At 42.6% G+C, this 27,104-nt stretch overlaps 2 protein-coding genes across 3 annotated transcripts in view; one reads left to right on the top strand and one right to left on the bottom strand.

The window, feature by feature from the left end:
- QSER1 (glutamine and serine rich 1) overlaps positions 1 to 21,867 on the bottom strand; it is a 61,162-nt gene extending 39,295 nt beyond the window's left edge. For both annotated transcript variants that reach the window (XM_084775589.1, XM_084775590.1), the window contains exons 1-2: positions 21,436 to 21,867; positions 354 to 460 (exon numbers count right to left, since the gene is read on the bottom strand). In XM_084775589.1, the coding sequence (XP_084631715.1) occupies positions 354 to 460; positions 21,436 to 21,608 (280 nt within the window). In that variant the 5' untranslated portion in view covers positions 21,609 to 21,867. The remainder of the gene's footprint in view (positions 1 to 353; positions 461 to 21,435) is intronic.
- LOC311594140 (small ribosomal subunit protein eS27-like) lies at positions 4,509 to 6,589 on the top strand. Its single transcript, XM_084775612.1, has one exon. The coding sequence runs from the start codon at positions 4,751 to 4,753 to the stop codon at positions 5,006 to 5,008; it is 258 nt and encodes an 85-aa protein (XP_084631738.1). The 5' UTR covers positions 4,509 to 4,750; the 3' UTR covers positions 5,009 to 6,589.
- Positions 21,868 to 27,104: the final 5,237 nt, after the last annotated feature.

The raw sequence follows: 27,104 nt of genomic DNA, 5'->3' as shown, positions 1-27,104 counted from the left end.
CAGAGCCACTATGTAGCTCTGGCTGTCCTGGAACTCATAATCTAGACCAGGGTGGCTTTGAACTCAGATTTATCTGCCTCTGCCTCTTGAGTACTGAGATTAAAGCTGTGTGCCACTAGCCTGGCTGTAACTAGATATATTTTAAACTTCCAAAGGTGCAAGAAAGAAAAATGTGTCTGTTATTAGTTACATAGATGCTGTTCTCATTAAAGCCAAACTTTATTTCATTTTCATTTTAACATTCCCATGCATAGATGTCTTATACATTATACATCAAAATATGAAAGCTGACTTTCCTTCTTATTCACTCATTATACCCAGAACCACAATATATTGAACAAAAGACCTATTACCAGTTGCTTGAGGCGTGGAGGCGTATCCAGGAAGCTGATGGGAGGATGTGAACGTCTGTCTTTGAAGGATATCTGATTCAGATTGTGAAGCATGTCCATCTTCATAGCTTAAATGAGAAAGGACAGTATTTAAAAAAAATAAAACCAAAACATAGCCCAAATGAGATAATCAAAATATTTACAGGGGAGCAACTAGCAGTTGCAAGTTGCTTTACCCAAAGAACACATGGAACTAGCAAAAACCAAAAGCATAAAACAGAAATAAACTTCACAGGCAGGAATGGAGGTACAACTCTGAGTAAGGCCCTAAGTTGGACCTGAGCACTAAAAATAAGTTTATTATGGTTTATAATTAAGGAACAGGTTCACTGAGTGTGATAATATGCTAGTCTAATAAGCACAATGCAACTTAATCATTATGTAGACAGCACCAAAACAAAGATGTTTTAAAATTAGTATTTCAGTTAAACAGAACAATGCTTCGCACTTCCATTTTCACTGGGGTCCCACCTCTCTCCAACCTAGGTGTTACCTTCCTCTTTGAAAATAGTCCCATACCATGCCTTATACTTTTCTGAATACACTGAATTTAAGCTGCTGAACTACTGTAGAGAATGGTTTCACAATAACATTTCTGTACATGTATAGTATGTACTTATATCACATCTTCATTACCCACGCATCCACTGTGAGGCTACTGTGAATACTGACCGTCTAAATGAGATACCAAACACTTCCGGGATCTCTGCTCTATGCTGACGTTGATACCATAGAGTTCACCACCCAGGCGTAGTACAGAATAACAGGATGACATGTAGTTTAGTTACTTGAGGAATCTCAATAATGACTTCCACACCACAGGTACTAATGCATATTCCCACAAACAGATATGTAGTTCTCGTCCCCTTCTACCAAGCCCCTCTGTGTGCATTTCATTTTCTAGATGATAGCCTGGGTAAGAGACGGTCTCAGAATCAGGCATGGTGGCGCACGCCTGTAATCCCAGCACTTGGGAGGCAGAGGCAAGCAGATCACTGCGTGGTCTATAAAGAGAGTCCAGGACAGCCAGGGTGACATAGAGAAACCTTGTCTCAAGGGGGGGGCGGGGTGGAGATACAGTTTCAGTGTGGTTTTGATGGCTAAGGATATTAGAAATGTTTAAAGCATTGGTATTCATTGATTGAGTTATCTCTTAAGGTGTAGTTTTAGAGTTATCATTTTTATGTGTAGCTACCTATGCCTGTGCTAATCTATGTGTTTTGGGTACATATAGGAGCTCTAGGAAGCTAGTATGGAGTGTGGAATCCCCTAGACCTGGAATTAAAGACAGTTGGGAAGTATCATGTTGGTGCTGGAAACAACGCTGGTCCTCTGTAAGAACAGTAGGTGCTCTTAAAGTCTGAGCTATCTCTCCAGACCTAGTGTAGGGTAGTATTTAATTTTTTGATATTTTAATATAATCTGGTTATATGCATAAATAAGGACTTTCTGAATGGGTCTCAAATAGCTCAGGAAAGAATAGACAGCTTATGAAGCAGGAGACACACATCTGGCAGAGTAGACATCCAGAGACTATAAAAAGTAAAGTCTCACCCAAGTCTTTTGACCTTGGTGGCATGGTGGTGTACACCTTCAACCCCAGAATTGGCAGAAGCAGGAAGATCTTTCTAAGTTTTAGGCCAGCAAGGGCTAAAGTGAGTTTCTGTCTCAACAAGAACAAAACACAAAATTGCCCACTCTTATTTGAGTTGTTTGGCAGTTTCATGTTCTTGGGTTTCACTTACGCACAGTCAACCTTAGCTAAATGGAAAATCCTCAGAAATAAATTGCTCATGTTTTTTAAAATGTATTAGAATATATTAATTGTACAAAATAAGGGATTTTGTGATAATTTTCTAGTCTATAATATACCTACCTATTCCTCCACCTCACTCTTTGAGATACAATGTCTTGCTATATAGGCCTGACTGGCCTGGAACTCTCTATGTTGACTGGGCGAGCCTCAAACTCACAGAAATCCACTTGCTTCCGAGCTTACACACACACACACACACACACACACGCGCGCGCACACGCGCTCACAACTACACATTCCCCACATACTTGCTGGGTAATTCTAGTTGATTTACAGTGATACCTCATTATATGTAATAATTAACAATGTTGAACACCTTCCTCATCTGGCATGAAGAAATTTCTAGCCATGTTTTTTTTTTTTTTTTTTTTTTTTTTGGTTTTTCAAGACAGGGTCTCTCTGTGTAGCCTTGGCTGTCCTGGACTCACTTTGTAGACCACGCTGGCTTCGAACTCACAGTGATCCACCTGCCTCTGCCTCCCGAGTGCTGGGACTAAAGGCGTGCACCACCACGCCCGGCTCTCTAGCCATGTTTTACTCAAAGCTTTTGCCCAATTTTATTTGTGCTGTTTTCTTATTAAAGCTTACATATTCTAGAATCATCTCCTTAGAGAGATATAAATATTTTCTCCTAATCCATAGCTTTCATTGTTCTAAAAACATCTTCAAAAGAGCAGTATTTATTTTTAATCCAATTTTAATTTATTGAATACAGTTTGTCATTTTGGCTATAATAAAAATTGTTGTCTAACCCAATGTCTCAAAGAATTTTTTTTCCCTAGAGTTTTCTTCTGGAAATTTTAGAGTACAATTGGAAAGCCCATCAGCATCTAACATCAGGGATTAAGGATGTAGCAGATAGTGTATTTAACATGTATGAGGCCCTTTATTCAATTCCTGAAAGAAAAAAGAAAGTGAAAAGATAAAGACTCAGAGTTTCTTTTATTGCTGTGATAAAATACCCTGAGAGACAGAGGTGGGACTATTTCGGCTGGGACTATGAGGAAGATGTATGTATGAAACCGAGGAGAGGCAATCAGCAATGTGGCACACATAGTTAAGGACAAACAGGTAATTTAAGTTATGAGTTTGTCGAAGAATGAGACAAAGCTTATGGCCTAGGCATTTATTCATAAATACTACAGTCTCAAAGTCGATATTTTGTGAACTGGGGTATAGGAGGAAAACCTCTAGAATAAAAGTGGCATACCAAACCTGGGTCAAGAACGTATACAGAATCCAAGCTTAGACACTAGATTCTGGCATTAGGCCAAGAGTAGACACAGGACCTGGACCAGAAAACCCTAACAGCTGCATGCTGCCCAAAGCTGGGACTAGTGGAGTAGCTGAGGTCTGCCCAGAGATAGCAGTAGAGGTAAGGAACTGGAGCACGGCTGCTTTAAAAATCCCCTACAGTGCAGCACTTGAGAGACAGTCTGTGAGCAGGAAGGCTGGGGCAAGGCCAGCAACTTCCCAGAACTGGGGCGGAAAAGGGTGGCTCTTTTCAGAGACTGGTGAGCTAACTCAGTTGGTGGATGCCATACTGGAGCCTCAATACTGTGGCTTCTCCCAAGTGCAGTACAGTTCTAGAGAAGGTTTGGAGAAGGTGCTAGAAAATGTAGCAGCCCAGTCTGGGCCCCCTGTGTCCCCAGAAAGGTTCCCAGTGCCTGTTAAGAGGTGCCAGCCTGGCCCAGCCCAGCCCAGCATGGGAGGGCACATAGGCCTAAGACTACAGGCCAATACCCACGGGGAAGGATTGGAAAGGCACAGCAGCATGGCAGGTTGAGAGGTTGGCCAAGGCCGGCAGAAGGGGCAGCCGCCAGTGCAAGGTGCTAGCTGTACAGCAGGAGGAGCTCCAGAAACACCACAAGGAAGAATCCCCAGCCCAAACATGAGCCTCTGATCAGGTTTTTGTTGTTGTTGTTTTTGATTTTTCGAGACAGAGTTTCTCTGTGTAGCCTTGGCTGTCCTGGACTTGCTTTGTAGACCAGGCTGGCCTCGAACTCACAGTAATCCACCTGTCTCTGCCTCCCAAGTGCTGGGATTAAAGGCATGTGCCACCATATCTGACTGCTGATCAGGTATTTTTGAAATTGTGCTAAATGCTAAAGAAAAAAAGAGCTGGATATGAAAATTCAGCTAGATATAAATAATTTAAGTTGATAAATTTAAAGAAATAGACACAAGAAGATGAAAGATTCAATAACAGAATTTTTGGACCTTAAATAATGCTATTTTAAACAGATTAAAGATAGAAACAAGAGAGAAAGATAAATAACCTGAGATGGACACATTAACAGTTATGATTGTTATCATGCTGGTAATAGTTGTCTTGGTAATCATAATGGCTTCTATGCCTTCTTAAAGATAAAAGCTCTAGAGATACAAGAAAAACAAAATAATAAAAATGGGAGGCAAACTTTAGAAAAATTAGAAGATACTAGAACACTAGAGAGACAAGAAAAAGAAAGAATGAAAGTTGGAGACAAACCTTAAGAAAGTTACATGCCCTTTTTGGCGGTGACGACCTCCCTATGAGAACATGCCTCTCAGGAAGGAGCTCCTCCTTCATCCCTCTCCAGAAGAGGAGAAGAGGAAACACAAGAAAAAGCGCCTGGTGCAGAGCCCCAATTCCTACTATATGGATGTGAAGTGCCCAGGATGCTATAAAATCACCACGGTCTTTAGCCATGCACAAACGGTAGTCTTGTGTATTGGTTGCTCCACTGTTCTCTGTCAGCCTACAGGAGGAAAAGCAAGGCTGACAGAAGGATGCTCTTTCAGGAGGAAGCAGCACTGAAAGTACCTAATTCAAGATGAGAGGGAAACCACCCCCAATAAACACATTTTGGATTTAAAAAAAGAAAGAAAATTACATGCAAACAGACACCTACATGGTACACGCACGCACACACATATAATACATAAAACTTTATTTATTTATTTATTTTTCTTGGTTTTTTGAGATACAGTTTCTCTGTTTAGCATTGGCTGTTGTGGACTCACCTTTTTGGTTTCTCTGTTATTCTTGGCTGTCCTGGACTCGCATTGTAGACCAGGCTGGCCTCAAACTCACAGGGATCCACCTGCCTCTGCCTCCCAAGTGCTAGGATTAAAGGCGTGCGCCATCAACGCCCGGCCTAAAACCATTTTCTTAATTTAAAAAGACGGGTGTTAAGACTCAGCTGTCAAAAGAGAGTACTGTTCTTGCATAGGATCTGAGTTTAGATCCAGCCCCCATTCCAGTTAGCTCAAAACTGCCCATAACTCCAGCTCCAGAGACTCTGATTCTGACTTCCTCTTCTAAACTCTTATGGGCACCTGCACTTAAACATACATAGGCGCGCACACACACACACACACACACACACACACAGGTGCGCGTGCACACACACACACAAAATAAATATATTTTTTAAAAGTCTGTACAAAAATCAATACTGGCCAGGCAAGGTCACACACACCTTTAATCCCAGCCCTTGGAAGGCAGAGGTAGGCGGATCTCTGTGAGTTCGAGGCCAGCCTGGTCTACAGAGTGTACTAAAGTTACACAGAGAAACCCTGTTTTGAAAAATCACAGCCCAAACCAACAAACCAAAACAAACCAAAACCCAACCAAACAAACAAAAAACCCAACACTAAATCCAATGAATTAACCTGGTATTTGTACTCTAGAATGACCTTAACACTTAAAACCCAAAGATTCTAGAGAATTCTATTTTGGCTAACCATAATCTGAGACTTAAAATCATTCATAAGCCCTATAGTTTATGAATAATTATTTATTAAAATTTGAAAAAATTAACTAAATATTCTTTGAAACAATTTTTTATTCATTTATTTTATATACATTGGTGTTTTGCCTACATGCATGTCTGAATTCCCTGAAACTGGAGTCACAGACAGTTGTGGGCTACCATGTAGGCCCTATAGAAGAGTAGCCAGTGATCTCACTGCAGAACCATCTCCCCAATCCCTTGTTTTTGTTTTTTAATGTCCAGGCTCTGAAATTAAACTGCAGGACATAAACTCAGTTCTTATGAATTCTGTGACTTGAGGCCAACCACAGAAGCTTTAGTTTCCTCAACTATAAAACATGGGCAGTAACAACACCTGCCCCTGCCAGGCTGTTGTGACAGTAAACTGATGGAGCACATGAGCAGCATTTTCCACATCACTACATAGAGATGTTTCTGGACAGCCTGGGCTACACAGAGAAACTGTCTTTTAAAAAAATCATGAGGGGCAGCCGGGCGTGGTGGCGCATGCCTGTAATCCCAGCACTCGGGAGGCAGAGGCAGGTGGATCTCTGTGAGTTCAAGGCCAGCCTGGTCTACAAAGTGAGTCCAGGACAGCCAAGGCTACACAGAGAAACCTTGTCTCGAAAAACCAAAAAAAAAAAAAAAAAAAAAAAAATCATGAGGGGCTGGAGAGATAGCTCAGCAGTTAAGAGCACTGACTGCTCTTCCAAAGGACTCGAGTTCAATTCCCAGCACCCACATGGCAGCTCACAACTGTCTGTAACTCCAAGATAATCTGACACCCTCACACAGACACACATGCAGGCAAAAACACCAATGCACATTACAAAAAAAAATAAATTATGAAAAAAAATCATGAAAATATGTAAGCATTAGAACTAAAGGGACAGGTCTATTCAATTTAAAGAAAGCAAGCCACCATTTATAGTTCGTGTTTTTACAATCAATCACGTTAAATGCAGATTTAAGGAAGAGACGGAGAATGAACCTACGAGGAAAATGAGAAAGCAGAACTAAAACTTGGAAGAAAAACTGGGGATTAGTGCCTCAAAAAATATCTTCTACACTGAGCTCAGACACAAAGAGGAAGTGCAGAGAGAGTAATCATAACCAAAATATGTATGTATTACCCATGCTACATAGCTCCTCTTCACCCTCCTGAGAGGACAAAGAGCAATCTACCAGAGCAAGAAACAAAATGAAGGTATAAAGGATGAAGGGAAAGGTGAGAGCAGTCAGGAAGAGTGTAAAATGTTAATTGATGGTCTATATCTAAGTGCCTTTTTTGTTTTAAATTCTATTTAGCTTTGATTTTAAATTTGTTTAAAAACTCTTACGAGGCCAGAGCAAGATAACTCAGTGTGTAAATACACCTGCCAGTTTGATCCCTGAGACTTAAATAGTTGAATCAAAGAACTAACTCCCACAAGTTGTTCCTGACTTCTACACACACACACACACACACACACACACACACACACACACACACACACACAACTATATATATATATATTTTTTAATATATATATATTAAAAAGGGCTGAAGAGGAGCTGGAAAGATAGTTCAGCAGTTAAGAGCATTTGACATTCTTGTAGACTATCTGAGTTCAATACCTAGCACTCAGGTGACCCCCAGATTTATCTAACTAATTTCCAGGATCATCTGGTGACTTTTGTCTTCTGTGGGCACTGCACACTTGTGGTACACACACAAACAAGTATGCACACACGCTCACTCATGCAAATTACAATCTGAAAACCAAATTACAGTGGGAAGTGGAGGCTCAAGAGATGAGCCAGTGGTTAAGAGTGTATACTGCTCTTAGAAAGAACCTGGTGGGGGCTGGAGAGATGGCTCAGAGGTTAAGGGCACTGTCTGCTCCTCCAGAGGTCCTGAGTTCAATTCCCAGCAACCACATGGTGGTTTACAACCATCTATAATGTGATCTAATGCCCTCTTCTGGCATGCAGGTGTACATGCAGGCAGAGCACCATACACACGATAATAAATCAGTAATAAATCTTTTTAAAAAAAGAAAGAACCGGGAAAAGATGCAGCTCCCATGTCAGGTGGTTTGTAATCACCTGTAACTCCAGTTCCAGGTAACACCCTCTTCTAGCCTTCGAGAGTACAAATGTATTACATATGTACACACACAAGTAAGTATACTAAAAGCCTTAAAAATGTATTCACAAACCTCCTTCCTATATTGGAAGTACAGCTCTAAATTATTTCTTATGTACCCATTTAGCTTTTTTTTTTTTTTTTTTTTTTTTAGTTTTTTTCCCAAGGGAAAATTTCAGCTCAAGTGCCTATGCACTTACTCAGTATGTATGTATGTATGTACTAGTGTAAGGCATACACAAGATTTCTGTCATATAATACAGGGGAAATAGACAACATACATCAGTGTAGTCTATAAGATATAATGAAACAAGTACTAGTAGAAAAGGATAAATTTATTTATTTTTTTATTTTGTGTTTTTTTTTTCCAATAGGGTTTCTCTGTGTAGCCCTGGCTTTCCTAGACTCGCTTTGTAGACCAGACTGGCCTCGAACTCACAACAATCTGCTTGCTTCTGCCTCCTGAGTGCTGGGATTAAAGGTGTGTGTTACCATGCCCAGTTAATTTATTTCTTTGTTCAACAATATATGCTATTACAAGGTACGGGAGAAATAACAGAAAAAGATAAGTCAAGGTCAGAGAGACAGTTCAGCAAGAACCACCTCTCATAATTTGTCCTCTGATCACACAAGTACTGTGGTATAGACACCCATGCATATATGTATAAAAAATATTTTAAGCTGAGTGTGGGAGTGTGTGCCTTTAATCCAGCACTTGGAAAGCAGAGGTGGGAGGATCTTTATGGGTTCAAGGCCACCCAGGGGTACACATCTCAATACCAGCATCAGTACATCTGCACCACCTGCATGGGACGTCAGAAGATCTGAGACTAGAGATATGGATACTTGTGAGCAGATATGTGAGTGCTGGGAACCAAACCTGAGTCCTCTTCAAGAGCAGCAAGCACCTATCAACTGTGGAGCCTTCTTTCCAGCCCCTAGGACTGGTTCTGATTGTCCATGGGAGGAAGCCTTATAGAAGTCAGGTCACTGGAGTTGTGCTCGTTGAAGGGCATAATGGAACTCAACCTTTTCCCCCTCCAGTCTCTTTGCTTTCTAGCAATGAAGTAGTGCCTCTGATCTACCACATGCTCCTACCATGATATTCTGTGGCACCACAGGCCCGAAGTGAAAGTTTAAACTACCGTGGACTGAAACCATAAGCCAAAATAAACTCTTTCTCATTATTAACTAATAATATGCTCAGGCATTCTGCCACAGAGATCGATAGCTAACACATACCTTCACAGAGTTATAGTTTAGTTGCAGGATCTGCTTTTTTCCTTGATGGGTTTTGGTCTTGCTTTAATCCATTATTAAATCATTATTTCTTCTTCTTCATAACATGTAATTTATTTTTATGCTTACTAATGTTTTACGTGCATTGTATATATGTCTGTGTGAGGTTGTCAAATTCCCTGGTATTGGAGCTACAGACAACTGTGAGCTGGTTCTGGGAATTGAACCAGGACCCTTTAGAAGAGCAGCCAGTGCTCTTAACTGCTGAGTCATCTCTCCAGCCCTAATCCAATCATTCCTCACTGTGCCCTGTTCTTCCTTTTTGGAGTGAGAATGTTTACTGTGTCATTGCATATTTAAAGAGTCTAACTTTTTTTTTTAAGCTCATAGGCACTCACAGTTATGAGGGTGCCTTCAGTCAAAGAAGATTTGAACTCTGGACTTTTAAACAATGTTGAAACTGCCAAATACTATGTGCATTTTTGGAGTTGGACTGAATACATTTTTTCAATGAGATGGCAATGAGCCTGTGGGGACAGAGAGTGGGAAAGTCATAGCTTAAAGTGATGTTTGAGTGCCAGGTTGACAAGGGATAAAATTGTAATGGTCCACTTCATTGTCAATTTGATGAGATTTTTAAAGCAAGATTTATTTATTTATTATGTATACAGTGTTCTGTCTACAGGCCAGAAGAGAGCACCAGATATCATTATAGATGGTTGTGAGCCACCATGTGGTTGCTGGGAATTGAACTCAGGACCTCTGAAAGAGCAGCCAGTGCTCTTAACCTCTAAGCCATCTCTCCAGCCCCTTGATAAGATTTTTTAATCAAATCAAATTTGAAACAAATTTCTAGGCATGTCAGTAAGAAATTATCTAGATTAATTACGATAGGAGGACTTACCTCATCTGAGTGGTCCTTTCTATAGGGTGGGGTCTTAGAACAAATTCCTGACTGTGGATGCAAGTACTAGCCTCCCCTGCTTCTGCCACCAACTCTTCCCAGACACAGTGGACTGACCACAATCCAAAACAAACTTTTTCTTAAGACAGATAAATGTTTCTTTTCTTTCTTTCTTTCCTTCCCCAAACAGGGTTTCTCTGTATAATAGCCCTGGTTGTCCTAGAACTCTCTGCAGACCAGACTGTCCTCAAACTCAGTGATCAGCCTGCCTCTGTCTCCTGAGTGTTGGGATTAAAGGCATGTACTACCATGCCTAGCATTAAGATGAAATTTTCAAGTATTTTTACACAGGAACGAAACAAGTAATTAACACACAGTGAAAAATTGGTATGTCCACTCAAGATGAGAAGATCAGGTAGAATTTGTGGACATGGTTCCATAAAAAATCAAAAGCAGGAACTGAAGAGATGGCTCAGGGGTTAAGAGCACTGTCTGCTCTTCCAGAGGTCCTGAGTTCAATTCCCAGCAACCACATGATGGCTCATAACCATCTATAATGAGATCTGATGCCCTATTCTGGTGTGCAGGTACAACACTATATATGTAATAAATAAACAAATCTTTAAAAAAAGAAATTAAAGGCAAATTTAAAAAGCTATATATGGAACAGGACTTTAAATACGAGGTACTTAGTAAACACTTCTGAATTTTCCAGATACTATGACAGATTGTTCAATCTGGTACAAAGCCATGGCCTTGTCTCTAAAAAGTTTTATCAAAAGTATGCTGTAGGAAAAACAACCCCAATTCTTTTGAACAAAGAGGAGCCTAGCCTCTCAGTTAAGTCCCAAAGACCTAATATAGCCTTCTTCAGTCTTCTATCCTTAACTTTCCTTTTCACATCATTTAACAGTTCTGCTTTCTCCTATATCCTCAAAAGCACAAAAGGAATTTTCCTAAAACACCTTGTGATATTCTCCCACATCACATTTTCAGAGTTCAAATACTGCCTCAGCCACGTACAGCCTTATGGTCTTAGGGAAACTCACCTCTCTATGCTTCGGTTTTATTATAAGTTGGTTAACAACAATATCTACTACAGTTAGTCAGTGGAACTGAAATTATACAACAAAAATTATTAGAGCAGTGCACTGAGTAACCACTGTAGTTCTCAGGCAAAGGCTGAGAATAAATATATCACTCACTAAAACCTTCATCTCTGAGCATCCTTTACTGTCTCTATATAGACCCCTAAACTCACTTCTTGGGCTTTTTAGCTAAGAGCACATACTTGAAAGTAATTAAGGGTTTTATTTAAATTGGGGGAAGGGTGCTGGAGAGGTAGTTTGGAGGTAAATAATAACTGGTTTTTCAGAGGAGCCAAGGAGCACTCATATCAGGAGGATCACAAATTGGGGGTTTATTTGTTTTTGGTTTTTTGAGACAGGGTTTCTTTGTGTAGCATTGGCTGTCCTGGAACTCCTTCTGTAGACCAGGCTGGCCTCAAACTCAGAGATCTGCCTGCCTTTGTTTCCTGAGTGCTGTAATTGAAATTGTGTGCCAACAACAACAAAAGGTGGGGGGGGGGGGGGCAGAGGAGGAGGAGAAGGAGGAGAAGAAGAGAGAAAAGGTGTGTGCCAGTACCATCCAAAAAGGATGGCAACTTTTTCTAACTCCAGCTCCAAGGGTTTGACATCTCTTATAGCATCTGCAATCACATTTGCACATGCAGACACCTACACATAATTAAAAATAAATTTAGTGGTCAGGAAAGCTCTGTGAAGAGGTAGTTCTAACTTAAACAAGCTGCCAAGAGAGATAAGATCCACATCAGTTTCTCAGTGTGGTCCTTAAACAAGCAGCAATAGAAATCACTTAGGAACTTGTTAGAAATGCAAATTATAGGGCTGTATCCCAGATGTACTGATTCAGAAACTCTGGATCTGGGCCAGCAACCAGTGGGGGGGTGGGGGGTGGTTTGTTTGTTTTTGTTTTTCAGCAAGTCCTCCAGGTGACTATGCAGGAGCATTAAGATTGTATCAGGGAAGGTAACTGTCAAACTCCTTGCCTCAGGACATTTGCACATGCTGCTTCCTTAGCTACTTCCTCAAAGAGGAAATGTTCTTACTTAACTGCTCCTCTGCCTCCCTAATGGCTAGGGAGTTAAGCTCAACAAAGACAAAGACTTCTGCCAGACACATGGTAACACACATATGTGTGATCCCAACACTTATGAAGTAGGAGGATCATTCTCAAGGCCATTCTCAGCTACACAGACAGATCGAGGCAAGCTTGACCTAAATGACTCTACACCTCAAACTAAACAAACAAACAAACAAAAACCCCATAGAACTTTCACTTTGTTCTTTAAGACAGGGTCTTCCCACATTGGTCAGCTATCCTGGAACTTAAAACCCTTCTACCTGAGCCTAAGCATGCTAGACTTATAAGAACAAAGATGTTTTTTTCTACATTAATTGCCATTGGATCTTTAATGCCTACAAGAGTTGTACAGCATTTACTGACAAAAGTGAACCAGCATTTGTTTATGCAATGTATACATAGATCAAAACAGATTGGAGGGTAGGGAGATGGCTCAGCTAGTAAAGTACTTGGTATGCAATCATGAGAAACTGAATTGAGATACCCAGCACCCACAAAAAAGCTAAGCATGAGTGACTAAAGAGATGGCTCAGTGGTTAAGAGCACTGGCTGTTCTTCCAGGAGACCTGGGTTCAATTCTCAACACCCACATGGCCATCTGTAGCTTTAGTTCCAGGGGATCCTACACTCTGGCATAGACATACATGCAGGCAAAACACCAACGCATATAAAATAAAAATAAATAAGTCTTTGAAGAAAAAAAGTAAAAAAGCCAAGCATGGTGGCATACGTCTTTTACCACAGCATTTTGAGAGGAAGGAACAGGCAGATCGTTAGGCTCATTAGGCAGACAGATAGTTCAACAATGAGCTCCAGGTACAGTGACAGACTCTGTCACAAAAACTAAGGTAGAGAGTAGTAAAAGTACCATTTACCTCTGGCCTCCATGTACATATACATGTGCACAATGACATGAATACATTTTATAACACACACACACACTCATGTTGACAAACCTATAAACAATTTCTGCCACTTAAAAGACAATGATGGATGGGGGCTGGAGAGATGGCTCAGAGGTTAAGAACACCATCTGCTCTTCCAGAGGTCCTGAGTTCAATTCCCATGAATTGAACCATGTGAGCAACCACATGGTGGCTCACAACCACATGGTGGCTCACAACCATCTATAATGTGATCTGATGCCCTCTTCTGGCACAGGCAAAGCACTGTAACGTGATAATAAATAAATATTAAAATAACAACAATGGTGGTGGGGGTGGGAAGATGGTTTAGTATTAAAAGTACAGACTGCTATTCCAGATGACCCAGGTTTGACCCCTGGTATCCATATGGCAGCTAACAACAGTCTATGACTCCAGTTCTGGGTGATGCCCTCTTTGGCTCAACAAGCAGTGCATACATATGCTACTCAAACAAAACACCCACACACAATAAAAATAAATATGCCTTTAGAAAAAGAAAAGTGACACATGCCTTTAATCCCAGCAATTGGGAGGCAGAAGTAGGTGGATCTCTGTGAGTAGAGGCCAGTTGGTTTGTGTAGAGAATTCCAGAGTAGCCGTCAGACTATATAGTAAGACTCTACCTCAAAATATAAGAGTTGAGGGGAAAGGTGCATGAGTATGATCAAAATACAGTGTGAGAAATTCTCAAACTAATCCAAATGTAACTTTCTCTTATCCTTTAATATGTATGCTACCAACAACCCTGGTATTGTTATCTTTTTGTTTATTCATTCATTGAGACCCTCCTTTTTACTGTAGAAGGGGCACACAAGGTGGTCAGTGAACATCTTAATGGAGTCAGTTCTCTCTTGCCCCCATTACAGTTCTGGGGATTGAATTCAGGTCACCAGGCTTACAAGCATCTTTACAGATTGAGCCACCTCACCAACCTATGGCCCCATCCTTTCTATGCCAGCATCACCATAAAACTCTACCGCCTCCCTCTTGTCTGATGTGTTACACTGCTTCTCATCTCACAATTTGTTTCCTACTTCTGCTAATTCTAGACAGTTCTAACCAATTCTGTAGTTAACTGCCAAGTTAATCTTATTAAACCAATTCACAGGTGTTAAAGAATCTTATTAAACCAATTCCCAGGTGTTAAAGAATGGTGGTTAAGAATACTCCCTGTTCTTCCAAAGGATACAGGTTCAATTCCCCATACCCAAATGGCAGCTCACAACCATCTGTGACTCCAGTTGGTGGGGATCCAACACCCTCTTCAGGCCTCTGAGGGTATCACATGGTGCACAGACATACATGTAAGAAACACCCATGCTAAAATTATTAGGCCAGTGCACTGACATCTGTCACTTAATAAAGACTACAGTTTTCACAATATCATCCTTCTGTAAGATCCTTTCAAATTCCCTAATCTGGTATTCACTCTGTGGTGCTATAACTCTGGTGAGTCCCCACAATGAAAACATACCCTGGTACAGTCTCCCTCCCATAATGACTGCACTCACCCAGAGACTGCACAGACTGACAAACTGTGACAGAACTGATGCTATACCAGTTCAAAGGCCGGCCCTAAACAAGCAGAGGGAGCAGAGTCCATGTCCTTCCTCTTGGACTCTTGTTCCTGGAAGCTCCTCCTTTGTGTTAATCCTTTCTATTAGGTAACACTAACAATATAAGTCAGTTTGTGTGCAATCTAATTGACAAACGCTTCATGATCATTGTAACTAGAAAGCCTTATTTGTACCTCTCCCAAAAAGAAACAGTGTGTTCCTGGAGCAGTTATTATTCCATTCCCTGAATGTTTGCCAGCAATACATGCTGCAGTGTGCTCTAGTCTATATACCAACATGGCTCTAGATGGTTTTCTAAGCCAGGCGGTGGTGGCGCACGCCTCTAATACCAGCACTCGGAAGGCAGAGGCAAGTGGATCGCTGTAAATTCGAGGCCAGCCTGGTCTACAAAGCGGAGTCCAGGACTGTCAAGGCTACACAGAGAAACCCTGTCTCAAAAAAACAAAAATAAATACATAAATAAATAAATTAAAAGTCAAAATACAAAACCAAACATTCTTACTCTTTAGTTTATGCTATCAATTACTAAATGAATCCTAGTCTCATGAAAGAGTAGCAATACTAGCTGGGAAATAGTGGCGCACGCCTTTAATCCCAGCACTTGAGAGGCAGAGGGAGGTGGAGTTCGAGGCCAGCCTGGTCTACAAAACGAGTCCAGGACAGCCAAGCCTGCACAGAGAAACCCTGTCTTGGGAAAAAAAAAAAAGTAGTAATACTAAAACGTTACAAGAAAATCAGCAGAATTAATTCAAAGATGATGATGCTGTGATGGATAAACTACATTCTGATAGTGATGAGCACTACTGATTCTGAGACCCTCCATCAGGAAAACATCTGGGAAAGAGTAGAAATGCCCAGAAAGAGCAAAGCAAAGACAACTCCAGGTGAAAAGAACAGTCTGCACAGACATTATAAACTCAGCATGTTTCTGGAGAAAAAGCCAATCTGACTGCAAGGATAGTGCAATGCGAGAGACAAGATTTCAGAGTTACTTGAGGCTCAGCCAACAGAGAGCCTCATAGGCCAACAAGGATCTGACTCTGACTGTGAGTAACACTGGAAGTTTTTAATCAAGATAATGCACCACCTGGTTTGAGTTCTGAAAAGTTAACTCTGCCCAATCTATACCTAATAAAATAGGGGGGGGGTGTCTGCACACGTAGCTCAGAGGTTCAAAGCACTGGCTGCTCTCGCAGAGCCTGGGTTTGAATCCCAGTACCCATACGGTGGCTCACAATCACCTGTAACTCCAGTTCCAAGGCCCTCTTCTCACCTCTAACAGCACTGAATGGATGTGAGGCACACACATCAATGCAGGCAAAACATTTATACACACAAAATATAAATAAAGCAAAATCTAGAGGGGCTAAAATAGAAGCATTTTATTCTTCTATTTTAGAAGAATACAATGCTATTTAGAAGAAGCAACAAAAAACAGCTACAATAATTCCTATGAGGATTATGGTAAACAGTGGCAGCACTTACTAAGATGGAGAAGATAATCATGTTTTAGAATTACTACGTTTGAAACATGGATTCAATAGCAGGCACTAGATGTAAAAATAAAGATATAAATTTGAATGTCACCTCATTTGTATCAAGTTCAGCTAGAGAACTTGAGAAGAGAGATGAAAAGGATGAAACTCTAAGCCCAGCTCATGTCAGCATTTAGAAGCCAAGCAGAGAAGTAACAAGTATATTAATTATCCTGTCACCCTTGTAGATCACCTTTAAAGAGGCAGGACAGTGTCTTTCCTATTTCTGCAGTACCCCGCAGAACTTGGCCTAGTATCAGGAGCTCAGATGCTCAGTACATTCTAATGAGTGAATGAATGCAAATCATTACATTTCTTGAGCTTTCACTGAAGAAATATATTTAAAGATAAAGGCAACATTCCCTCACATCTATCGGGTACTGAGATACCGGTTTAATGAAAAAAAAAAAAGAAGAACCTGTGCTGGGCATGGGGGGGCGCATACCTTTAATCCCAGCACTTGGGAGGCAGAGGCAGGCAGATCGCTGTGAGTTCAAAGCTAGCCAACTCTACAAAGTGAGTCCAAAACAGCCACAGCTATACAGAGAAGCCCTGTCTCGAAAAACAAAAACAAACAAACAGCAAACAATTTATAAGTAAAGACAATCCCAAATTAGCAAAAGATTATTTCAACCAAACGAAACAGTAGTGCTGCTGTAGCTAGAATTTATTTAATGAGCTAATTTTTACTAGCCACTGTTTTAAGTCACATTTAATAATTTATTTTTTACAAAAAATCCTTTGCAATAAGTGATTCTAAAACAGTTTTATCTGTACCAGTGTTTTACCTGCATATATATGCATATATGCAAATACGTGTGTTCGTGCACGCATTGTGTGTATGCATGGTGCCCTCAGAGGAGAGCATCAAATCTGGAACTGGAGATTTGTGTGGTGCTATGTGGGTGGTAGGAACCGAGTCAAGCCTGGGTCCCCTGCAAGAGCAAGAAATGCTCATAACTGCTGAGCCATCTCTCCAGCCCTACAGTAGGTATTCTTTCTATGTTTCATCTATGGGTGAGGAAACTGAGGCACAGACATATTAAGCAACACATCTGCAGCTACAAAGCTTCTAGGTCACTTGGGCATTGTTAGTCTTGAACCTCTCTGTTTAGCCATTATACTGCACTGCTGAATGTCACCCACATGACAGTTAAATAAGCGCTCATGATTTGGCCTAGAAACAACATCAATATCCTATTTCAGTGTCCTTTAAATTACTACAGACAAACATTCTTCTTTCAACCAAACTAAACTTTCCTGGTTCTCCTTCACCATCTCTGGCCCACAGCTTTTCCTTGTTCTTGACCAGCTTTTAATTCCTCTTCTAACTAATCCCCCATGTTTACTCAAAGCTTGGGATTGATGTGTTTTTAAATGCCATCTCAAAGGAGATGACCTTACTTGTTTTCAGTTCAAACCTCCTTTGAGTACCTAGTCACATATTCCACTATCTCTCTGACCTTTTACTTGAGTATGTAAAGGTCATTTAATGATGAGCTCATATTTTTACACGCATCTCACCTCTATTTCTCCTATAGATTCATCTCTATCCACACCTCTAGTCATCTAGTTGCTCAGTTGAGAAACCTGAGAGTTCAGTGTTGTCATCAAGCCTTACTTGCCTTTTATAGGGCTGAGACGCTGTAAACCAGGTTGGCCTTGAACTCAAAAGCTACCCTCCTCTATACAGGGATTATAGGTGCAAGTTTCCATGCCTATCTAGCCTGCTACTGTTAAATATATCTCCTCCTCCTCCTCCTTCTTTTTCTTCTTCTTGGTTTTTTTTTCCCCCATTTTGAATGGATACAGTTCCCATTATTTGTCACTTACAAGATTTATAAAGCTCCCATAACCTTTTTGTTTGTTTGTTTGTTTTTGTTTTATTGCTCAAAACAGGGTATCTCTGTGTAGCCTTGGCTGTCCTGGACTCGATCTGTAGACCAGACTGGCCTTGAACTCAGAGATCTGCCTGCCTCTGCCTCCTAGAGTGCTGGAATTCTAGGCATGAATCCCTTCAGTTTATTCCCTCTTATAGCATCCATATTGAAAACACAAAAGCAAACAACCTCCTAAAAGGTCATGACGATGTGTAAAGTGTATGATCAATTTGCTTCTAAAACTGAGGTACACAAACAAGTAGAAATGTACAAGACCAGTTCCTAGCCTGAAACTACACAAGTAACTACCAAATGCTATTTTAGGAACACTCAGGGTCCAAAATCCTCTCCATAAATCCTTTTTAGAGAAGACAAGCAAACAAACTGGAGTTTCTCATCATTCCCCAACCGTTAAAACAATCAAATATGGCCACATTTAATCCCAACACTTGGGAGACAGAGACAGGCAAGATCTCTGTGAGTTTGAGGCTAGCCTGGTCTACATAGTAAGTTCCAGGACAGCCCTGTCTTGAAAAAAACAAAACAACAACAACAACAACAAAACCCCAATCAACCATCCAAAACAAACAAATAATCTAACAGCTGATGGAGCTGTTGTATCAAAGAAAATACTGTTTCAAATTCATGATTTACCAGGCACCTCCCTGTTGAGTGATGAAAAGGCATCTTAGGAGCAAGCAAAGACATAAAGTAGAATGTTAAATCCCATGTCAGTAACAAGTGAATGCCATTACCATCTGTCAGTTTCTGAATAAGTTACAGGAAATAAGGTGGCAGACAAGCTAATTCTTTATGGATAAATATCCATATTACATCATCACGGCCAGTGTTCATTTGCACATTCAGAAGAAACTGCCACAAAAGGGAAACAAAAACATTCAACCAATAACAAATTATGAAATAGCTTTTTAAAAATATTGTAAAAATATGATTAAGCTTCTGAAATGCCTGATATTTAAGGACTCTGAAAGTCCATTCCAGATACAATAGTTCTGATGTCACTGAAATCAAAGAGGACAATTTGCCTGGTTTGAAGAAAAGTACAGTACAATTAAGAAGTGTGAGCAGCCCTGTACAGATGGCCTGATCCTAGCACAACACGTTAACAAAGCAGGTTTTGTGGGGGAGGGGGAAAGCCTGCATTTTCTATGCTATAATTTGGCTGGCCACACCCCTCCAAAATGTTTTAAAAGCAATGGGGAGGGAGTGTTTGCATTTAAGTACCAGTAACATACAAGAAACAATAACAAAAATCTTTTAAACTTGTTTTCAAACATGCTTCAGGAGCATTCTGTGTTACTCTGATAAAATGTGGAAAATATGACCAGCCAGTTCTTGTTTCTTGCTTCAGAGGTATTCCATTCAAAGAAATAACAGACAATAACTAGGCAGCATTTCAGTGTCATTCACCCAATAAAACATTTTTACTTAAGATTTAAGAAATGAAAAAAAAAAAGAGATATAAGAAATGCTGCAATTACCTATCATTGCTGCTCACAGAAGAGAAAATTAATTTGTAAATTATCATAGATAATGCAACTGTGCTCTGTAAAATGATAGTTAAACTATCACCAAAATTAACCAAGGATGGGTCAAATAATATCCTTCCTAAAATTCTTTAAAATGGCTTACTTACAATATCACAAAACTATAGCTATTTCTGAAAGACCTCAGCATCTCACCAGTTAGCTCTAAACTGGAAAAATCGCTTAAAAAAAAAAATCCCAGCTCTTTTCAACAAACAGGCCAAGATTTTCTAAGATTTGTTATTACCCTTTTGTTGAAGCATTATTTCTTTCATTCCTTCAAAATAATTCCAAGGTACACTCTAAGACAAAGACCAGTTACTCTTTACACATCTACTCCAAATCATGAAAGCGGCACTTTCACAAAAACAAAGGTAATTAGAATACCGTAATGTGGAAAGTGAATTGAAAAGTTCACTTGCCATTAAAATCATTTTATAAACCTGGTGAGATCACAGAGGCACGAAGCTTCCTGTTGGTAGCAGAGGATGAAGTCATTAGCAAGCCAGGATTTCCCTGTTCTTGGGTCAGAAGCTGTACCTACCAGATTCAGTATTGTTCAGGGGAGGTGGCTTTAAAAATAGCCCGATCCCAAAGCCTCCAAAACCAAACCACGCCTTCCAGTTATTCGAATGGGACCGTTTCAAAAACTGCTACACGTTTCCCGCGAGCTTAAGTATCAAACAGAGCGCACATTTTGTGGTCCTTTGGCCATGCTGGAGCAAAGATGAACTCTCGAAGCCCAGCACTATAGAATTGAAGCCGAGATGGAGAAACATGCTTTGGGTCTTCGACACTGAGAGCCTTCTTTGACCACCAGCCCTCAATGCTTCCCAACACTCAGTCACCCCCAGGCACAGAGAGCAAAGAGGGATTCTTGACTTCCTGTCGTTGTTAACGGAGAGGAAACCTAAGAGCAACTTTGAACGCGTGGAACAGAGCCACCACTGCAAACATATGTCACCCAGCCCCTGCTCTGCATTCGCGTCCCACCCTGGAGCGGGGGGGGGGGTCCCTTGTAGCCCAGCCATCCCAGGTCCACCGTCCCCCCCCAGCGTCAGCGACATGGCCCCGCTCCTCATCCCCTGTCACCGCCCCCCACCTTCACACTGCCGAGGCCCCCAAACACCACATTGTCGGCCACCCAGGCTCCAATACAATGGAATGTCACTGCCCCGGACTCTGCGGCGCGCCGCTAGGCCTTCTCCGGGAGTCGGTCACGGTTCCCCAGATACCGACTTCAGCCTGGAAGCCTAAACTTCACCATGTGGGACTCCAGTACCGAGAAGCGGCTGCGCCCGGCCATCCCGCCCAACCATCCCTTCAACCGCGCGCCCCGACTCGTCCCGGGCGCGGATCCCGCACCACGCGCCCCCCGCCCACCCCCCACCCCCCGCTTCCCAGCCCGGACCACCCTCCAGGAGTTGTCCACCGCCTCTCACCCGAGAGAGATGAAGGGCGCCCCCAAGGCTCCCTACCCGGTCCAGGCCCCCCAAGAAGGGCGGCACAGGCCCCAGCGCATCCGCGGCCTTTCCTGGCCCAGTGAGACCCCGCGCCCACCCCTCCCTACCTGGCCTTGAGGCTGGGGCTGCTGCCGCGGCCGCTACCGCTGCAGCTCGGGCTGGAGGCGGCGGCCGGGACCCGGGCTTCGTAGGCCCAGGCGGGGGCAGCGGGCTGCGTGGAGACGCTGGCGGGGGGCGCGGGAGGCTCGGCGAAGCCCGCGGGCGCGTAGTGCGCGTCCATGGCGGGGGCTGAAGCGGCGGGGGCGGACGGGCGGGAGGCGCGGGGAGGAAGAGGCGGCGGCGGCGGCGGGAGCGGCCCCCTCACATGGCGTGGCCGTGGGGCGGGGGCGCCAGGGGAAGGCTGGGCGGAGGAACCCGGGTGCAGCGGGCGGGCCTCGGCTCGGACGTCAGGCGAGCGGAGGCGCCTGCGGCCGGGACTCTCGGCGGCCACAGCGCCCGCAGCCCCGTCGCCCCATGTTGTAGGATTTCCCAGGATGCACCTCCCGCTCCCTCCGCCCGTCCATCGCCCCGCCCCCTCGGCGCCCCGCGCTTGGGGGCTGCGGATTCAGGCGCGGAGGCTGCTCGGCTGGCACCCTGGCGGAGGAGACGAGGCCTGCGCGCCTGAGCACCCCACTTGGGTGCGGGGTGGGGATGGCTTGCCCCACGCTACGCCTTGGAGTTCGTTACTCAGCCCTCCCGGGATCTTTGAAGAGACTCAGACACCCAGCCGGTGCTTTCTTTCTCTGCGCCCCAAACCGCAGACAAGGGGCTGCTTGCTTTACAGTCCTTGCTTCCTGCCCAAAGTTTGCTCGGCTTAGAGGATCTGGTTCCTGCTTCCTGGGGGAGATTTCTATTCAAATTGATTCAAATTCAAACGATTTTTTTTCAGCCTTCGCTGAATAGGTCTTTCCCAGGGGCGCTTATTAACTCTCCCCACCCCCCACCTTGGGGATTTTCTCACTCTGGAGTTCGGAATCCTCTATCTCTAGACAAATACTGCCTCATCATTGATTAATCCAGCTACCATCTGGATGACTTTAATTACAATACATTTGAACTCACTAGGCACTCTGTGTTGGAGCTTTCTGCTAGAGATTTGTAATCTCTGCAGGACTCTACCCAAACACTGCCTTATCTGACTTCCAAGCTGTGTGGTGTGTGTAATTTAATGACTTGGAGGCTATGCCTATCCGAACCGTTTCTCCTTACGAGTTATGAAATTCAGGGATCATAGGAGTCGTTTGGGTCGTGAGCCATAAATTGAAAGTTAAATTTTAAGTAACCGGGAAGCTTAGACTTAATGACTACCTCCCTTAAAAAAAAAAAAGTCAATATTGGTTTAACACCTATCACGTGCTTAGCAAAGAGATCTATCCCTCAAGATAAAGACCAACACAAAAGTTTAAGCCAATCAGACACGCGTAAGTGGAAGACCTAATAAAATTGATACACTTGGTGAGTAAATTTCTGTAATAACTGGTATTAGATCTGCTATCCCTTCCAAGACTGATTTTGTTCTGGGAAACTATGTTTTGCTCCTGTCTCCCACATCCTTTTGTTTCTATGCAGTCTTTAGTTTAAGCCTTTCTGCACCTGTGCGGGAGCCTAGCCCCTGAGTGAGGAAGCAAAGAAAAGTAGAGGTTATTTACAAATGAATTCGAAGGTGTGGACACAAGTGATCTTTCCAGTTTTATGTTAATCCCAGAAAACACTTACAAAGGATGTCTTTGGAAAGTGGTTTTCCTTGGGGAAGAAATTTGCCAAATCTCAGAGCCCTCTGAGAAGTACCTCAACTATCCTCTACAACAATTTTCTTCCAGCAGACAAGAGAGATCCAGAATCTAAATGAAACAAGTTTTCACAACTAGCTATTATATTTATAAGCACTTTTATGAGCACTAACTTTTTGTCTCTGTGCAAAGTGTAGGAAACGGGAGTGGCATGCTGTAAATGTTTTATGAAACTTAGTTTGAGATACCCACAACTGGTACTCAGGGTGATTTTTACAGGCAAAACTCAAACAAGTGCCAATAAAAACCTTTACAGTCTCTCACACCGTTATGTAGTTTGTTTATGTCACATAAATCAGAAAACAGATATTAAGGAAAAATTTTAGTATTTTAAAATAATACAACTCCTATCACCATATGTCCCTTTGCCTGCTGAATATAAATTTGTTTAACCTAAAACCAATACAAGCATATTCTAACTGTTAAATGTCTATAACTATCACCATTAAATTTTTTACTTATTTATTTATTTTATTTATTTATATTTTGGCTTTTTTTCAAGACAGGGTTTCTCTGTGTAGCCTTGGCTGTCCTGGACTCACTTTGTAGACCAGGCTAGCCTTGAGCTCCCAGTGAGCCACCTGCCTCTGCCTCTCAAGTGCTGGGATTAAAGGCATGTGCCGCCACCACCTGGCTCACCATTAGTTTTTTGTTGTTTTTTTTTTTTTTTAAGACAGGGTTTACCATTAAATATTTTAATATAACAAATACATACATTTATAGAGCACAATGTGGTGCTCTGACATAGGTAAGCAAATATTTTAAAATTGTAAAGCCATGTGCAATTGACTTCTGAACTCATTCTGAATGAATGAGGATCTTCAGAAGGATGTCCCAGCGCTACAAACCTTTCATGTCTATGTCAAGTTGTGCCGAACCAAGCTATTTCAAGCCTTCTCCAGGACCAAGAATTTAGAATGAGCATTGTTGTCCTTGTTTTAAATAAGATATCCATGGCCACCACCACCCGGTTTGAGGCAGGAGGATCTTTCTTGTGAGTATGTAGGCTAGCCTGGTCTACAGAGCAAGTTCCAGGACAGCCAAAGTGAGAAATCAATCAATCAATAAAAATAAGGCTTTTATTTTAGTATGTGGATGGGTGTTTTGTACGCCTGTGTACAATGTGCATGCCAGGTGCCAGAAGAGGCCAGAAGGTGGCATCCAATTGCCTGGAACTAGAGTTACAAGCAATTCCGAGCTGCTATGTGGGTGCCAGGAGTCGAACCCAGGTCCTCTGGAAGAGCAGCCAGTGCTCTTAACCTCCATAACCTTGAAAAGTAGATTTCTTTTTAAATCCATATTTTCTTTACTATAAAAATATCTATCCAGGGGCTGGAGAGATGGCTCAGAGGTTAAGAGCACTGGCTGCTCTCCCAGAGGTCCTGAGTTCAATTTCCAACAATCATATGGTGGCTCACGACCATCTATAATGAGATCTGGTGCCCTCTTCTGGCCTGCAGATGTACTTGCAGGAGAATACTAAATACTCGAGAGGCAGAGGCAGGCATATCACTGTGAGTTCGAAGCCAGCCTGGTCGACAAAGCTAGTCCAGGACAGCCAAGGCTAACACAGAGAGACCCTGTCTCGAAAAATAAATAAATAAATAAAAATAAAAAATATAAATAAATATACCTACTCATTAATTAACTTCTTAAAGACTCATTTGAAATGATAAACCTTACATGATGGTTTCCCCAACTCCTCCAGGAAAAGTCAGTTGCTTAAATTTCAGTTGTGTCATGACGCTTTATTTTTAATTTCTACTACATCTTGTTGATTTATTGGTTGGCTGGTTTTGTTGACAAACATTTCACTATGCTTCCCAAACTAGCCTGGAACTCACTATGTATTCTAACTCTCAATGTTGAAATAAAAGAAGATATGACTACTCCTAAAGTATGGGGAAGATTTTTATTGTAGATATAAAAGAGAAAGCAGGCAGAGGGACGAGTCCAGGCTGAACATGGCTGACAGAGTAAACTAGACCAGGAGAGGAGAAAGGGATAGATAGGGAGAGCAAGAGAGGCGCCTCTGACTAAGAAAGGCAGCAGGGGTCAAGACACCAAAAGGCCTTGCAAAGCCAAAATGTCTGAGTTATATAGAGGTGGGAGGGGGAGGGGGAGTAGGGGAATCCCAGCCTCCAGGAGGGAGAGGTTTAGGGGAGGGGGAGGGGTGAGAAGTGCTGGGAGGGGCCATAGGTACCGAGTGACTGGGGAGAGCTGGCCAGTGTTCACTTTGATATGTTAATGAGCACCTCAGCCATTTGTGTGGGAGTGGGGTGGGGTGGGGTGGGGGTGGGGGTCCTGTGACCCAATAAGCTCCTGACAACCTTGCCTGTGTCTTTTCAAGTGCTAGAGTTACTGGTGTAATCCGCCTCATGGCTCTAATTTCTACTATAGTTAGCACTAGCACTGAATTGCAGCGGGTTGTCTAGCCACCCACCCTTTCCCCCACAGATCTTGGGTTCCATCAAAGCAAGGGTTATGTGGTGGTTCGAATAGAAATGCTCCCCCTGCCCACCACAGGCTGATGATATATGTTTGAATGCTTGGTCATCGAGGAGTGGCACTATCTGGGAAGAGCTCCGAGGAGTAGCCTTGTTGGGGTAGGTGGGACTTTGTTGGAGAAAGCATGTAATTGGGGCGGGGGGGGGGGGGGGAGGGGGGCAGCCTTTGAGGGTTCAGAAGCCCAAGCCAGACCCTGTGTATCTCTCTTCCTGCTGTCTGCCAATCTGGATGTAGAACTCTCAGCTGCCTCTCCAGGACACTGTCTGCCTGCCCACTGCCATGCTTCCTGACGTGATGACAATGGACTAAACCTCAGAACTGTAAGCCAGCCTCAGTGAAATGCTTTCCTTTGTAAGAGTTGCTGTGGTCGAGACAGGCATAGTGGTGTACACCTTTAACCTCAACATTCAGGAGGCAGAGGCAGGCGGATCACTGTCAGTTCAAGGCCAACCTGGTCTTCAAAGGGAGTCCAGGACAGCCAAGTCTACACAGAGAAACCCTGTCTCAAAAAACAAAAAACAACAACAAAACAAAAACAAGAGTTGCTGTGGTCATGGCGTCCCTTCACGGCACTGGAACCCTGACTGAGACAGACTACTTTTAATTCACTGTACCTGTAGCACTAAGCTTTCTCTAGCCCCTTCTGTGGGCTAACACCTGAAATTTTGGGGAGCCCTACCTGGGTTGTCATATGTATCCTAGGAAATTGGGGGTTCTTTGTAGAGTTCTGATTCATGATAATAAAAGAACTTGAGAAGAAAAAAAAAAGAACTCGAGAACAGAATTGGAAGCTTGAAAACAATTTTAATAATATTTAAAGCAACCCCCAGGAGGTTAGGCTAGCTCTAACTCTCAGCAGCTGCCTGAAGGAGAGAAAGAGAGAGAACCATGCAGTTTGTAAGGAGCCACATTACAGGTTGGAAGTGGGGAGTGGGAACAACTTCAGTGAGAAAAATCGGAGTATTTGGGACAGTGTGCCGGAGTTGTAAACCAGCCTGTGAGGGGAAGGGGCAGGGAGTGGAGTGGGGAGAGACAGAGAGAGAGAGAGAGAGAGAGAGAGAGAGAGAGAGAGAGAGAGAGAGAGAGAGAGAATGTTTATAATTTTCAGAGTTAGGATGCAGCAAAGTCGGCAGACCTTAGCAGAGCCAAATGTTTATAGATGGATAATTAACTACGCTAGAGCCAGGGTTGGGAATGAAACGTACATTATCCATGTAAAGGGATAATTCCTCCTCCTATCTCTTTCACAGAGCATAAAGTGAGTCAGGCAGGATCTCCTGGCCAGGTGACTGACAGGTCTAGCTGGAACTCTTATGATTTTAGTAGCTTGAAATGTTAGGTCATATATTTGAATGCTTGGTCAGTTAGTGGACCTGTCTAGGAAGGATTAGAAGGTGCCTTGTTGGAAGAAGTGTGGCGCTTGAGGGTGGGCTTTAAGG

The sequence above is a fragment of the Acomys minous genome (genome assembly GCF_964271855.1).
Source record: "Acomys minous genome assembly, chromosome: 3".
In the NCBI taxonomy this organism is placed as follows: Eukaryota; Metazoa; Chordata; class Mammalia; order Rodentia; family Muridae; genus Acomys; species Acomys minous.
The sequence above is the reverse complement of the archived record's forward strand: the minus strand, read 5'-3'. Positions and strand labels throughout refer to the sequence as shown.